The sequence below is a fragment of the Marmota marmota genome, unplaced genomic scaffold, assembly GCF_001458135.2.
Source record: "Marmota marmota marmota unplaced genomic scaffold, marMar, whole genome shotgun sequence".
Classification (NCBI taxonomy): Eukaryota; Metazoa; Chordata; class Mammalia; order Rodentia; family Sciuridae; genus Marmota; species Marmota marmota.
In genome coordinates, this window is record NW_025999900.1 from 58680353 (window position 1) to 58695385 (window position 15033).

Consider the following 15033-nt stretch of genomic DNA (forward strand, 5'->3'; position numbering starts at 1 on the left):
CCAGGATCATATGCAATTTGTTGCTGCTGATCCTCATAAGGTCCCTTTCCTAACAACATATCTAGATTTCTCTGAGGATAACCAGCTGCTGCATTTCGCCTAGCCGTCTCCTTGCAAAATTCCTCATTGGCAACCTTCCATAACAGGTATTGTCCTCCATTTAGCACAGCTTTACACATATTAGCCCAATCTGCTGGCGTCATGTTCAAGTTGTTAATGGATTCGACCATGCTTACAGTGAAGGGTGCTTGAGGACCATAGGTTGTTACAGCCTCTTTTAGCTGCTTCACTGTTTTGAAATTTAAAACTTGGTAAAATCGCTGCCCTCCTGCCTCAAATACAGGGCATGTTAATATTTGAGATCTTGTCTCAGGATCCCAACTATCAACTGCGGGGGTTGGGGACCTCCCAGCATATGGAGGTGGCCTTGTTAGTTGGACACTTACGTCCTCTGGTGATAGAAAGGTGTTAGTAGCAGTCTCCTGTTGTAACTTTCCCCCTGATGGCTTTTTCTGTTTTACACTTTCTTTCTCTGTCTGACTAGCTTGAGAGGCCTTCTCTTTTACTTGAATCTTTTCCTCTGTCTGACTAACTTGAGAGACCTTCTCTTTTACTTGAATCATTATGTCTTCTTCTTCCTCTACCATTGTCTGAACTGAAGGCTTTGGACTAAGCAAACAAGATATGAACGTCCACAATGGCAATGTGCCAACTGGCAGAGTCCCTGGGCTTTTCTTTTCTATTCTTTTTAAATCTTCACCATGATGGTTCCATTGTGATATATTTAACAACTCCTCCTTAAAAAGCCATGGGCTACATTTTTGTATTGTATCAACGTATGCCCTGATTGTTCTTGATTTTACTGAGATGCCTCCTTCCTCTAACAATTTACTTAACACTCTTTCAGTTTGTTTTTTACTAATTTCTGATCCCGTATTTCTACTATAATACAACTCAACAAGATAACGCCTAACAAAACTGAAACTGAGTGAAACAAAATTGGAACAACACAAAATCATTATAATAGCCTCCTGAAATGTCCATCCGTCCTTTCTCCCTATCTGTTCCTCAGATGTGAGCGGTTTTTCTTCCATCTTACACATCTCCAGGGACAGGCAACTTAAAACAAAAGTGAAACAAAATAACAAAAGAAGAATCTTAAAATGGCTACCCATCCTCTTGCCCTGCCCTCAGAGGCGAGCAGTTCACTTACCCTCAGTCGCTCCCCGTGCGAGCCACCAAATGCCGCAGCCTGGCTGGGCACAATCAGGAGCCACTTGTCAAAAGAAACTAACTTTATTTTTAGAACCACACACGCCAAACAAAACAGCCTCTCAGGAAAAATCCTCAGAGCCTCAACTGCCACCACCGGCTTTCCACAAGCCTCTCTCTCCCACACAAGCCTCTTTCCACCTCCCACAATCCTCCTGCTCTTGAGGCCCATTGGCTGGGTCACGTGGGCGGAGCCAAAAAAGTCCCCCAATGAGCAGCTCCGTGGTCTGAAAGGGCAGGGAAACAGTCCAATGAGCATCACCGCAGAGGAGCCAATCAGCTAGATGTTGCTGGGGCCGAGGAGCCAATCAGCTAGATGTTGCTGGGGCCACTGTGAGCCAATCATCAGCCGGCAGCTGGAAGTTTGCTGGGGCCCCTTCGGCTGTGGCTCTCAACAGGCACCATCTTATGTAATGTCAGAGGCGAAAAACCTGGGAGTATCTGATCTTTTTCCTGTTCTCATCTCTGATACTTAAGCAGATTAAATCTTTCTTTTACAAAATAAGATTTCTAGTACATACATTAAAAGTAAACTTTTATTTAGTTAAGATAGTACCTGCTTGGGGGTGGTGGTCTTCAAAATCTCCATTCCACTGCAGGGTGTTGCACATGTTTGGCAAGTGCTCTACCACTCAGCTGCACCCCAGCCCAGTGTTTTTATTTTGGAAAACATATATTTCATCTTTTGGCATACTAGTAGACAAATAAATGTGGCTTTTTTTTTCAGGAAAATATTTCTTAATGTTCCAAAATATCATGCATTTTATTAGTTTATCTCTAGTCTCTAATTATCCAAGAAAAAACCCACAATCGGTCTTTAGGCTAATTTTTGTTTCTTTTTTTAAGCAGCCATAGATGTATAACTTGTGTTTTTCTTTTAATCTTTGTTGCTAAGAAACATGGAGTGCAGCCACTGACCAGCTGTATGACCTTGAGGATATAATCTAGCTTCTCTGTGTTCTGTCATTGAAGTGAGGGAGATTTATTAGTCAAGCTGTTAAGATTCTTCATTGTGCTGTGACTTTGTAAATGAAACTTACTGCTTATCCAGTTATGAACTTATCTCGAGTGGTAAGTCCATGTATTTCTCTACTCCTTCAAAAATATCAACTATCTAGTTAAGAAAAAATAAATAGAGCTCAAGGTATGCTAGTCAGTTCTGATACTTTTGACTAGTATTTTTTAAAATTAACATGTGTTGTTTTAATTCTTCATTTTGTTCAGGTAGACTGTGTATAAGAATGGAATAACTTATTGCTTTGTGAAATTCTATTTTGTATCAATATCTATTTTGAATTTAAAAATCCTATTATATCCTTTAGTTTCTTCATGATTCTCACATAAATAGCATGTGGATCACATATAAAAATCCTGATATTTAGGATATATATATATATATATATACACACACACACACACACACACACACACACACAGAAGTGATATCATGTCTGTCAGTTATGGATTTAAAGACTCACAGGTTAGAATCCTAGCTCTGTCTTTACTAGTTGAGTGACCTGGGCCTAATTGCATCATTTTTCTGGGCATGAGTTTCTTCAGATGTAAAGTAAGGATAAAACACATTGGTTTTATATCGTAGAGATTAATGGGAAAAATGTATGTCTAGTGCCTTGCCAGGCACATAGTAGGCCCTTAAATGTTAATTTTCCTTTTATTCTTCCTTTGGCCCTAATATGGAAAAATAAGTAATTTGTTTCTCTGTGATGCTTCTCTGACTTTATAAACAATGTTTTGAAGATTTAATCTTAGTTTAGTACTCTCATGTGGAAATATGCCATATTTGAAAATTATTGATGTTGTGGATTATAGTATTCAGTGTCTTCTGCTTTAGATTCTTTATCTTTGCCTTAGCAGTGGGTTTTGTCTTTTTTGGAAGTTAATTCTCCAAAGGTAATTATTTAATTTATTTTGATCTATTCATTAAAACATTAAAACTAACTGCTTAATTAATGTGAGTAAAGAAATGACTAAATACCAACTATGTAAAGTTTAGTTTTCATTGTGAGCTTGGAGCAAGGCTTGCATGTTATCCACTTCATCGTTAGAAAGTTGAGCACAGTATTGGTGGCTTTGTGTTGTATTTTGGATCTAAATGAAAGCTGCTAGGATTAGGATCACTGCCTCTGGGAATACAGATAGTTTAATGTCCTGCACATAGTCAGACAGTAGCAAGGCTGGGGTTCTCAGATACGGTTGTGACTGACAATGTCATGTCTTCTTTTTGGGGAGGGATCTCCTTCTCCTCTCCCTTTCTCAGTTGGGTTAGGACTAAATAAAGCAGGCCCTTTGTTCAGGCTAGGAAGGGATGGGACTTTTTGCTATATAGTCAAAATTCTTGGTGTGTCAAATTGTCTTCCTCATTAGATTTTGAGTTCCTAGATGATAGGAGTACGGTATTAGGGTAGAGAAAGATAATATTGTTAAGATCTAGAGTCATTCTTTTATTTTTTGGTGGTGCTGGGGATGGAACACAGAGCCTCATACATGTTAGGCAAGTGCTCGATCACTGAGCCACATCCCCAGCCCTGTCTCCATCTATTCTAGCTTGTGGCTGCTTTTTTGGGGGAAGGCATGGGATTTAGAAAATAGCACAGATAGTCTTGTTTTGAGAGACCCAAGATAATGTTTCTGAAAGTGCTTTAGGCAATATCATATATTAAGGATTTCTGGTCCTTTTCTTCGTTGCTGCAAATTGGTTATTTTGTGTTTCTTTCTGACTTCAGAGACTGGCTTTTTTCCCTTTTCTTTCTTTTTTTGTAACCTTGTTTTTAAAAGCATTAAGCAGCACAATTGTACAGTTTTCTATAATAATGCTACATATCTCAGGAGGAGCAGGAGCAGGTGGATGTTTTGATGTTGGCTGGATGCGCAGTTTGGAAGGAAGGCAGTAATGTTGGTAGCATGGGTTTTGGAATTGTACAGGCTGGATAACTTGGGCAAGTGCTTTTATTTTTCTAAAAGTAAAATAAAGTGAAGCCAACAATAGTATTTACTTATTTTATAAGATTTTTGTAAGAATTAAGATGAATGCAAGTAAGGTGTTTATCAGCACAGTGCCTGACGGTCTATTGGATGCTCTGTTTTTCTTATTATTAGGAGGAAAAGAATTGAAGAAGTAAGGTTGTTAGAATCAGCCCTAAGTAGTGGTGAGATTAAGGTTGGCAAAGAAGAAAGTGAAACCAGGAGGAAGTTAGAACCTGGAGCATAGGGAGGAATTCAGGGAACAGAAATGTGATGAGAAGAAAATTTGGTTTAGCAACGAAAAATGGAAAGACATGGCCAAGAAGCAAGATCAGACTTCAGAGATGGAGCATTTCCAGGTTGTAGGATCATGCCTCTGACGGGGGGGTGGGCTGCTGGTGTGGGGTGGAGATAGTTTAAATCAGAAACAATTTATGAAGCCCTTATTATGTGCTACTGTGCTAGGCAAGGGGGAAGGCATAATTTGGGCAAACATCCTTGGAATACAGAAGGTATGAAAATAGCATTGGTCTGAGTGATGTTTACCATGACAGTGGCAGAAGCTGTGACAATAAAGACTGCTAAACTTTTGTATTATTATTATTATATCAAGGAATGCTTGAGTGCACTGACTTGTTTTTCATTGGTTTAATATATTACTAAAAATGGATCTTTAAAATAGGTGCATCTCACCCTGGGAATTAAATAATTAGTAACATAATTTAGAATTTAAAAGATAGCTGTCCTAAATTCATTTATTTAACTAGTCTTATTTTTTCTCTCTTCCCTTTTTAGCCAGTGTTGAGATGATGATTAACCCAGTTCTTTTTAGTTGTAGAAGGTTGGTTTGCTGAGTGGCTTGTGTCCTTTTGTTTCTGAGTGAGTATCCTAGAAAAGGAGCTTGCCCCAAAGAACAGCGCTTGGGGCACACAGGAGCAGCTCAAGGTGCAATCGTGATGCTTGTTCCTGGAGCCTGCCTTTCCAGTTGGAAGTTGTTTGAAGTCTTTGAAGCTTGCTATTTAAAAAAGAGTATAACATTGATGAATCATTTATTTAAAAATTGCACATTTCATATCAAATAGTAATATATTTTATGCTTGACTCCTCTATTTGATTGTTTTTTAGGCTCCTTCCATTCAATGATGGTAGCTTAGACACATACTAACCATACATACATGGTTTCTTTATGTGGACTATGATCAAAGTCAGCAGGAGATAACAGCTTATTCACAGCCTCAAGGAATTCCCAGGTGTTCAAGTGTAGTACTCGCTTCTTTGCATAGCCAGGTCTACTCTTCTCAGTGTCTCTTTTGAATGATATATAGCTCTTTCCCAGACTGCTTCACACTTTCCACTATTGTGCATTTAAGTAGACTACAGATTGTTCCACCCCTCCTGATTTTATTTTTGTTTGTTTGTTTTAATTTTTTGGGATACCAGGGATTGAACCCAGGTGTGCTTTACCACTGAGCCACATCCCTGGCCCCTTTTACGATTTATTTAGAGACAGGGTCTTACTGAGTTGCTTAGGGCCTTGCTAGTTGCTGAGGCTTGCTTTGAATGTGAGATCCTCCTGCTTTAGCCTCCTAAGCTGCTGGGATTACAGGCATGCACACTGCACCTGGCTCTTTGCTTTCCTTTGCCATGACTTGACATCATTATTATGAAGAAGAGCCCTATTGCTAGGACAGACAGAAGCAGTGAGCACCTGCTGTTCAGTACCAGATGGACCTTCTACTTAATTTGGGCAAACTGTTGCTGTGCACTCAGTTCACTTCATTCATGTAGCCTAAAATGTGGGGGTTCCTCAGGCTCTTCTTTTTTTTTTTTTTTTTTTTTTGGCAACCTATCCATGGTAACTCTCAATGTTTGGTCCCCAGAAGTTTTCAGTTTCTGAAATTTTACACAAATGAATCATACAGTTGTATGTATTTTTTTAGTATGGCATCTTTCATTTATTGTAATTATTTGAAAGTCATTCATGTTTTTGCATGTATAAATAGTTAATTTCTTTTTATTGCTGGTAGCACTCATCAAGGAGTTATTACAATCTGATCAACTGTCCACTTGCTAATAAACATTTGGGTTGTTTGCAGTTTTTGTCTAATACAAGCAAAGCTGCTATGAGCCTTTTGTGTTTAGGTGTACACGTGGGTATACACTTTCCTTTCCCTTGGGTAATGTCCAAGAGCAGAAGGTCTGGGTTGTTTGGAAGGTGTACATGTAACCTTTTAAGAAATCGTCACACTTTTTTATTCATTAGTAGTATATGAGAGAGCTAGTTTCTCATTGTTCCTGCCAGCATTTGGTGTATTTAGTCTTTACGATTTTATTTATTCTAGTGGATGTGCTGTGGTACCTTATTTTAGTTGTAATTTGAATCCCCTTATAAATTTTGTTGAGCATTTTTTGTTTATTTATTTATTTATTTATTTTTTAAAAATATTTATTTATTTATTTTTAGTACTCGGCAGACACAACATCTTTGTTGGTATGTGGTGCTGAGGATCGAACCCGGGCCGCACGCGTGCCAGGCGAGTGCGCTACCGCTTGAGCCACATCCCCAGCCCTATTTTTTTGAGAGAGAGAATTTTAATATTTATTTTTTAGTTATAGGCGGGCACAACATCTTTGTATGTGGTGCTGAGGATCGAACCTGGGCCGCACGCATGCCAGGTGAGCGCATTATCGCTTGAGCCACATCCCCAGCCCTTATTTGTTTATTTACCATTTGTATTTTTTTGGCAGAGCAGCAAGGATTATTATTATATTCAAAGCATAAAGTAGACCACTGTTACATTCTAGTGATATTAGATACCATTTGTGTTTTTTGATGAAGTATAAAATCTTTTGTCCTATTTTTTATTGGATCTTCTTCTTATTAAGTCTAAGAATGCTTTATGTAGCCTACCAGTCTGTGGCTTGCCTTTCCATTTTTGTAATGGTGCTTTAAAACAGCAAACAATTTAAATCCTCATAAAGTTTGGTTGATTTTTTTTTTTTTACTTATGCTTTTTACATCTGTTTTAAGAAATCTTTGTCAAACCCAAACTCATTAGGATTTTTCCAAAGTTTTCCTCTAGAAGTTTTTAAAAAATATTTATTTATTTATGTGTCTTTAATTTTAAGTGGATACATTAGTTTGTTTTTATGTGGTGCCCAGGTTGGAACTCAGTGCCTCATGCATGCTAGGTGAGCACTCTACCACTGAGTATAGTAGTATTGGTTCTTTGTTTCATAGGGAGAGAGTCATTGTATTTGCATATGGCTATTCAGTTGTTCCCCACCACTTGTTGAAAAGATCACTTTCTTATTGAATTGTCTCCTCATCATTGTCAAAATGCGAATGCCCTTTACAGTAGGATCTATTTCTGGACTCTGTTCTTTTCCATTGATCTGTATGCCAGTGCCAAACTATCTTGTTTATTGTAACTCTGTCATAAGTCTTTAAATTAAATTGTTTAGTCCCCCTTCATTCTTCTTTGTTTTGCTTATTATTTATCCTTTGCATTTACATATAAATTTTAGAATAAGCTTATTCATTTCTATAAAAAGTCTGCTGGGATTCGGATTGGGATCACATTAATCTTTATTTCACTTTGGGAGATTGACATTATAATGGTATTATGGTTTTAAACCTGAGTGTTTGATATCTCTCTATTTATTTATGTCTTTTTATTTGTCTAATGTTCTATAATTTTTGGTCTATAGATATTGCACACATTTTTCCTAATTTCCAAATGTTTCATATTTGTATGTTAATACAAACTAGATTATTTTAAAATTATAATTTATGATTGTTTTCTATTATATAGAATTACAGTTAACTTTTACATATTGATGTTGTATTCTGCTGCACTGCCCAATTTACTTCTTAGTTCTACTAGCTGTTTTGTAAGTTACTTAGGCTTTTTGTTATAGACAACTATATTTCCTATGAAGACAGACAATTTAACTCTTCCTTTCTAGTAAGGTAAGCATTTTATCTCTTTTCCTTGCTTAATTGCATTGACTGAGACCTCCAACATAATGTGGAATAGAAGAGAGAAATGGTGAACAACCTTGTTCTTGATAGGGGAAATGAATTCATTCTTTTACCATTAAGCATGATATTAGCTGTAAGTTTTTCATAGATGCTTTTTTATATGATTTAAGAAGTTCTCATCTATTTCTGTTTTGCTGATAGTTTTAAATCACGAATAAATGTTGGATTTATCAAATTTATCTATTGAGATAGTCACATGTCTTTTTAAAATTTTTATTAACATTGGTTGATTTTCTAAAAATTTAAACTTTTGACTTCGAGATAATTATATACAGTAGTGAGAGGTAATATAGAGAAGTCCATGTGCCCTTAGCAAAGTTTCCCCCTCTTGTAACATCTCAAAAAACCTGCAGTACAATATCACATTCAGGATACTTATATATAAGATTTCCACGACCACAGGACCTCTCATGTTTCATTTTTATAGTCACACCTATTTCCCTCTTGACCTTGTACCCCTCATTAACCCCTAGAAACCATTTGTATAATTTTGTAATTTCAAGAATGTTCTATAAATGGAATTATACAATATGTAACCTTTTGTGATTGTTATTGTTTTCTTCACTGAGCATTATTCTTTAGAGATCCATCCAGATCATTGCATATATTAACAGTTTGTTCTTTGTTAATGCTGAGTAGCATTCCTTGGTATGGAAGTGCCATTTCTCCCATTTAAGGACATATGGTTGTTTGCATTTTTTATTGTTATTAAAATAAAGGAACTGTAAGCACTCATCCACATATTTTTATGGAATGTAAGTTTTCCTTTCTTTGGGATAAATGCCCAAGAGTACAAATTGCTGGTTATATGCTGTATGTTTTTAGTTTTTTTAAGAAACTGCCAAACTGTTTTCCAAAGTGTCTGTGTCAGTTTACGTTCTCATTAGCAATGAATTTAGTGATCCTGATTCCTTTGCTTTTGGTAATATCATTCTTTTTTATTTTAGGCAGTCTAGTAGTGTGTAGTGATATTTCATTGTGGTTTTATTTGTGTATGCCTAATGGTTAATTATATTTAACATACTTTACTGTGTTTATTTGTACTCTTTATATCATCTTTAGTGAAATCTCTCTTTTATGTCTTTTGTCCTTTCTTAATTGAATTGTATTTTATTACTGTTGGTTTTTGAGAGGTTTATATATAGGTTAGATACTAGTCCTTTGTCAAACATGTAATTTGCAAATTTTTCTCCCAGCCTGTTGTGTGTCTTTTCATTCTCTTACAGGGTCTTTCACTGCAAAAATTTTAAATTTTGGTAAAAAGTTCAACTTAACAGTTTTTCCTTCAATAGATCATATGGAAGTTTAAGAACTCTTCACCTAGTCCTAGATCTAGGTGATTTTCTCCTGTTTTTTTTTTTTTTTTTTTTTTTTTTTTTAAATTTAGAGTTTTTTGTTTACATTAATTTGACTATATATTTTTTAAATTTTTATGCGTGTAGATACCCACTTGTTCCAGAACCATTTATTGAACAGATTGTCTTTTCTCCATTGATTTACCTTCCCATTGATTTATGAGTCTGTCCTCCCACCAATGCAATACTGCCTTTGTATACAAAGAATACAGCTTGGGAGGACAGATTCATCTCACTTCATTCTTCTTTTTCAAAATAGTTTTAACTATTCTTACTTTGACTTTCTGTATACATTTTAGAAAAATATTATCTATGTCTCCCCAAAAATATACCAGTTAAGGGAGCATTGACATATTTACTATGCTGAATTTCCTAATCTATGAACAGAGCATGTCTCTCATTGTTTAAAATAACCATTGATTTCTTTCATCAGTGTTGTGTAATTTTCAGCACACAAGTACACAATTTGTTGGTATTTTTTTGAGTGACTGTAAATGATACTGAATTGTAATTTCAGTGTACATGTATTTGGCAAATATTTTTCTGCATTGAAATGATGATGTGTTTTTTTCTTCTTTAGCCTGTCAGTATGATGTACTACATTGATTTGGAATCTCAAATAACTCCTATTTGATCATGGTGTATAATTATTCCTTTTATACATTACTGTATTTTACGTGGTAATATTTTGTTAAGGATTTTTTCCCTCTATATTCATGAGAGATAGTGCTCTATATTTTGTTGTTGCTTTGCCTGGTTTGGGTGTCATACTAGCTTCTTTAAATGATTTAGAAAGTGTTTCCTCCTCTTCTGTTTTCTGGAAAAGACTGTAGAGTGGTGTTAATTCTTCAATAAGTATTTGGTTAAATTTCCAGTAAAATTATCTAGACCTGAAGGTTTTTTTTTCTTTAGGAGTTTGAAAATATTGAATTCTGTTTTCTGAACAATTGTAGGACTGTTCAATTATCTCTTTTATATTGGGTGAGTTGTGGAAGGTCTTTTTTTTTTTAAGAAACTAGTTAAATTTTCTGTTATCAAATTTGCATGTGCAGAATATTTTGTAGCGTTCACTTCTTACCCCTTGGTTGTCTGCAGGATCTGTGGTGTTGTCTCCTGGTTCAATCCTGATATTGGTGATTTGTGTCTTCTCTTGTTTCTGCCATTTTTGTTTTGTCATTCTTGCTAGAGGATAGTCAATTTTCTTGATATTTTAAGACAACCAGGTCTTTGTTTTACTCCTTTTCTCTATTGTTTTCTGTCCTTATCCTCATTAATTTCCGCTCTTTATTGTTTTCTTTCTTTTTAAATTGTGATTATTTACTCTTTTAGGTTTTTGAGGTGGAAAGGTAGATTATTGATATGAGATTTCTCCTGTTTTGTAATGTGTACTTAGTGCTATAAAATCCCTTCTCTGCACTGCATTAGCTGTATCCCACAAATTTTGATATGTTCTATCTTCATTTTCATTTATGTCAACATTTTAAAAAATTCCCCTTGAGACTCCTTTAACCCTCTTGGAGCATGTTGAGGTATATTGTTTCATTTCCAAGAGTTTTATGTTATCTGTTATTGATTTCTAGTTTGATTTCATTATCCTAAGAGAAAACTGCATGATTTTAATTTTTAAAAATCGGTTGAAGTTTGTTTTATGGTCCAAAATGTGTTTTTTCTTGATATGATTCCTTTGGGTTTTTAAATGGAATGTGTATTCTGTTGTTAGGTGTTCTGTTAATGTCTGTTAGATCTTGTGGTTGGTGGGATTATTGAGTCCATTTCTGGTGCAGTTTTTCTACCCAGAGAGATGGGTGTTTAAGTCTACACCTGTGCTTCTTTATTTGTCTGTTCCTCCTTCCTGTTCCATCACTTTTTGCTTCACATTTTGCCACCCTCCTTGGTGTATCTACATTTAAGACTGCTGTGTCTCTTGGTGGATCATCATTTTTATTATTATATAATGGCCCCTGTCTGTTCCTGGTGGTTTTCTTGTCTCAAAGGATTTCTTTATGTGCTATTGAAATAGCCTCCTTTCTTTTGATTCACATTTCCATAATGTATAATTTTCCATTCTTTATTTGCTGATATTAATTGAAATGAGCTTCTTATAGGCTGCATATTGTTATGTTTTAAAACCAACACCCTGCCTTTTAATTTATGTGTATCACCCATTTATATTGAATGTAATTGTTGATATTTTATGGCTAAAATCTGCCATTTTATTTTTTTGTTTCTGTTCACTTTGTTATGTTTATGATTTCTTCTTCCTCTTTTCGTTTTCCTTCTTGTTCTTCCTGTGAAATGTTTCATTTTCACATTTACGATGAATTAAAGATCACATTCCTTTTTTTCCTACTTAAGAAGTTAGTGAATGGAATTTACTGAATATTAAATATTAAATATTTCTGATATCTGTTTGTCCAGTTAGCCATCTATTTACCCATTCTTTCAAGAGATATATATTAAACCTGCACCTTGGGTCAGGCATTGTTATATTGAGATAATTTTTTTCCCCAGATAGTTCTCTTTTAGTTCTTTAGTAGTGTATTAAATTCTTGTCATTACTGTAACAAATTACCACAGACTGGGTAGCCTAAAACAACAAAATATATTTTCTCATAGTTATATAGATAAGAAGTCTGAAAATAAGAAATCAACTGAGCCTTTGGGAAGAATCTGTTCTTGGCCTCCCTAGTTCCTGGTGGGTGTCAGCATCCCTTGACATATGGCTCTGTCCCTCCCATCTCTGGGTCTGTGATCAGACTCCATTCCCCTCTTCTGTCTTCTTCTCTGAGTGACTTTTAATTTTGTGGTGTTGGGGATTGAACCCAGGGCCTTGCGTATACTAGGTAAGTACTCTACCACTGAGCCACATCCCCAGTCCCAAATGAGTGACTCTTTTAAGGATACTTGTGTTATTGAATTTAGGGCTGACCCAGATAATCCAGGATGATCTCTTCATCTCAAGATCATTTCCAAAATTAAGAAAACATTCACAGGCTCCGCGATTAGGAGTAGACATCTTTTAGGGGGCCATGGTTTGACCTACTACAAGTAGCATGTTTACATGCCACTTTAAGTTCCCTTTTTTGATCCTCTCCCCGTCTTGGTATGGTTCCTGATTTCATGCCTTCCATTTTTCCTTCTTAATTTTGTCATTAAAGTATTTTCTTAGAAAATGGTGAGAATAGTGAAAAGATTATGGTGTCCTATATTTCATATCCCATCATATTGCAATAAGAAAAAAGACTTTTTTACAGCAGGGTGGCTTCACTTAGAATCAGAACATACTTCTTATAAACAGATCTTAAAAACTTTGAGCCAGAAACATTACTTTAAGAAACTATTTTTAAAAACATGTATTAAAAGTCTTATGTACCTCTGATAACTATAAATATTCCATTTCAAGAGAAGTAAAAAAAAATAACAAATTTTAAATAAGTGAATGTTGTATCATTAATAATTAATATTTAAGTTGGCATCAGTTATGGATAGATAGAATTTTCCTCTGAAGCCATTTACTAGCATCTGTTTGATAAACATTTAAACTACTTGCAGAACATTTGTCACTTAATGGTATCTTAAAAACAATTTTTTTTTGCAGTTAATAGAAATGATTTTTCAGAAGATCTGAATGTTTTTTGAAGGCATTTAGGCCACTGGGGTTTCATATTGATTATTTTGGTAAAACCTTAATGAATGTTTTGTCAAAAAGGTATTGTATAATCAGACCCTACTGACCATTAAGAATATTAAGTGTATTTTTAAGAAGTTTCTAGAAACTCATGGAGCCAGTCTAGTGTAACAAGTAATTTCATTATGCTAAAAGAAAGTTGTGTACTTTGCTATAGTTGATTTTAATTGCCTGTCACTCTTGTTCCTATGATTATTATCTTACCAAAATAAAAATTTGTCATTTGCATATGTATTTTTATAAAGTAAGTCAACTGGTAGGGAAAAAGGAGGTAGAATTTTAAAGTGAATTTTAATAGTAGACTCAAGACTTTGAGACTTAAAACATGTGTATAAACAGAGAATATTACCTTAGTATAATCATAATTAATATCTTCATGTATTTGTTATAATATTTACTTAATGAAATTTTATTTCTGATGTTATTTTAAAATTTAAATGATGTGTTTAAAACTTTGTAGGAAGTCATTAAAAGTGTCAGTTTTCAAATGAGTCTGTTCGTTTATAATTATAAATCAAGAAGTCAGCTTATAATTATAAATTTAACATTGGTGTTTTCTTTGTAAGTGCTGGTCAAGATATTCAAGGAACAAGTGTGATCGCAAATCTTCCATTTTTGATGCGACAGAATCCTACTGAGACGCTTCGGAGAGTCTTGCCAAAAGTCAGAGTAAGTTGGTATGAAATAAGCTTTCAATTTCTCATTTTTTCCCCAGTAGCGTGTTGTCTTTGTTGGGAGAAAGTTTTGGTGGTTTGTGGCTGATATTTCATATCTAGTAATTGAGGAGAGGAAGGAGTACTTTATACATTTTGAATTCAGGAAAACATTTAGGGAGATTTGTTATAATTTCTTCACAAGCCATTTTTTCTTTAGAAACATTTTAGAGTTAGCTTTTTCATTGCTCGAAAATCTAATTCTCCTTAGATCATAAATATTTTGTTTTGTTGACTAAACCTATATTAACATGTTAATCTATATTTATACAGCATTGATAATATAATTTAATGATTGTCCTAATAAACGTCCTCTGGTAACTGAAGAATCATCAAATGAAGGTTGAATTATGGCCATCAAGACCAAAATTTTGGTTTTATTTTGTTTTATTGCTTCCTAAATTCCTTCAGAATTTGCTTTCTTGCTATGAACATAAAATGTTTGCTCTACTATTATACTTTTTTCTTCTGATTACATATTTATTGATTGTTATGTTAAATATTTAATTTTTAGCACTTATGATTTATTGGCATCTATGTGTGGTCTCTTCTTTAAAGAACTTGAAAGAATAAAGCAGACAGCAGTCTGTGTTCTTCAGAAGCTTACCTGCTCATGGGGTCAGGGAGGTTACATGGCAGTGGAGATAATGCTTTGCTAATGGCAAGTTTTGTACACTTTGCTTTGGCTTTTTATTTGGTTTTATATTTTTTCTTAGTTTTTAAAATTGATTTATATATGTTTAAAATACTGTTATTGTGTGTGTGTCCCCAGGTTTTCTTTTTAGGCAGATCTGGCATGGTTTTGGTTCCTGGGTTTAGATGAGGGATGGACTGTGCCATTTTTATAAGCTACCTACATCTGCATGCAGATGCAATATGATTTTTTTTTTTTACTGGTTAGAGTGGTGAATTGAGATAATGTTTAGTTTGGTATTGCATGTAATTCACATGTGAATCAAGCTTTTTCATATCTGTTTT

General features: G+C 34.7%; 1 protein-coding gene and 1 long non-coding RNA gene across 11 annotated transcripts in view; one reads left to right on the top strand and one right to left on the bottom strand.

The window, feature by feature from the left end:
* The window catches only part of LOC125615352, a 6233-nt gene extending 4440 nt beyond the window's left edge, over positions 1-1793 (bottom strand). Inside the window, exon 1 of the long non-coding RNA XR_007345957.1 lies at positions 1675-1793. This is a non-coding gene — a long non-coding RNA (uncharacterized LOC125615352). The remainder of the gene's footprint in view (positions 1-1674) is intronic.
* Ppp4r4 (protein phosphatase 4 regulatory subunit 4) overlaps positions 1-15033 on the top strand; it is a 106633-nt gene that overhangs the window by 15660 nt on the left and 75940 nt on the right. For 6 of the 10 annotated variants that reach the window (XR_007345954.1, XM_048799257.1, XM_015488484.2 and 3 more), the window contains one exon: positions 13909-14011. Coding sequence is in view for 5 of the 10 variants with exons in the window: in XM_048799257.1 (XP_048655214.1) it covers positions 13961-14011 (51 nt within the window). In the remaining 5 variants the exon portion in view is untranslated. Of the gene's footprint in view, positions 1-2066; positions 2344-13908; positions 14020-15033 lie in introns of those variants that run through there. The other 4 variants (XM_048799260.1, XM_048799259.1, XM_048799255.1 and 1 more) reach the window with 3 other exon arrangements.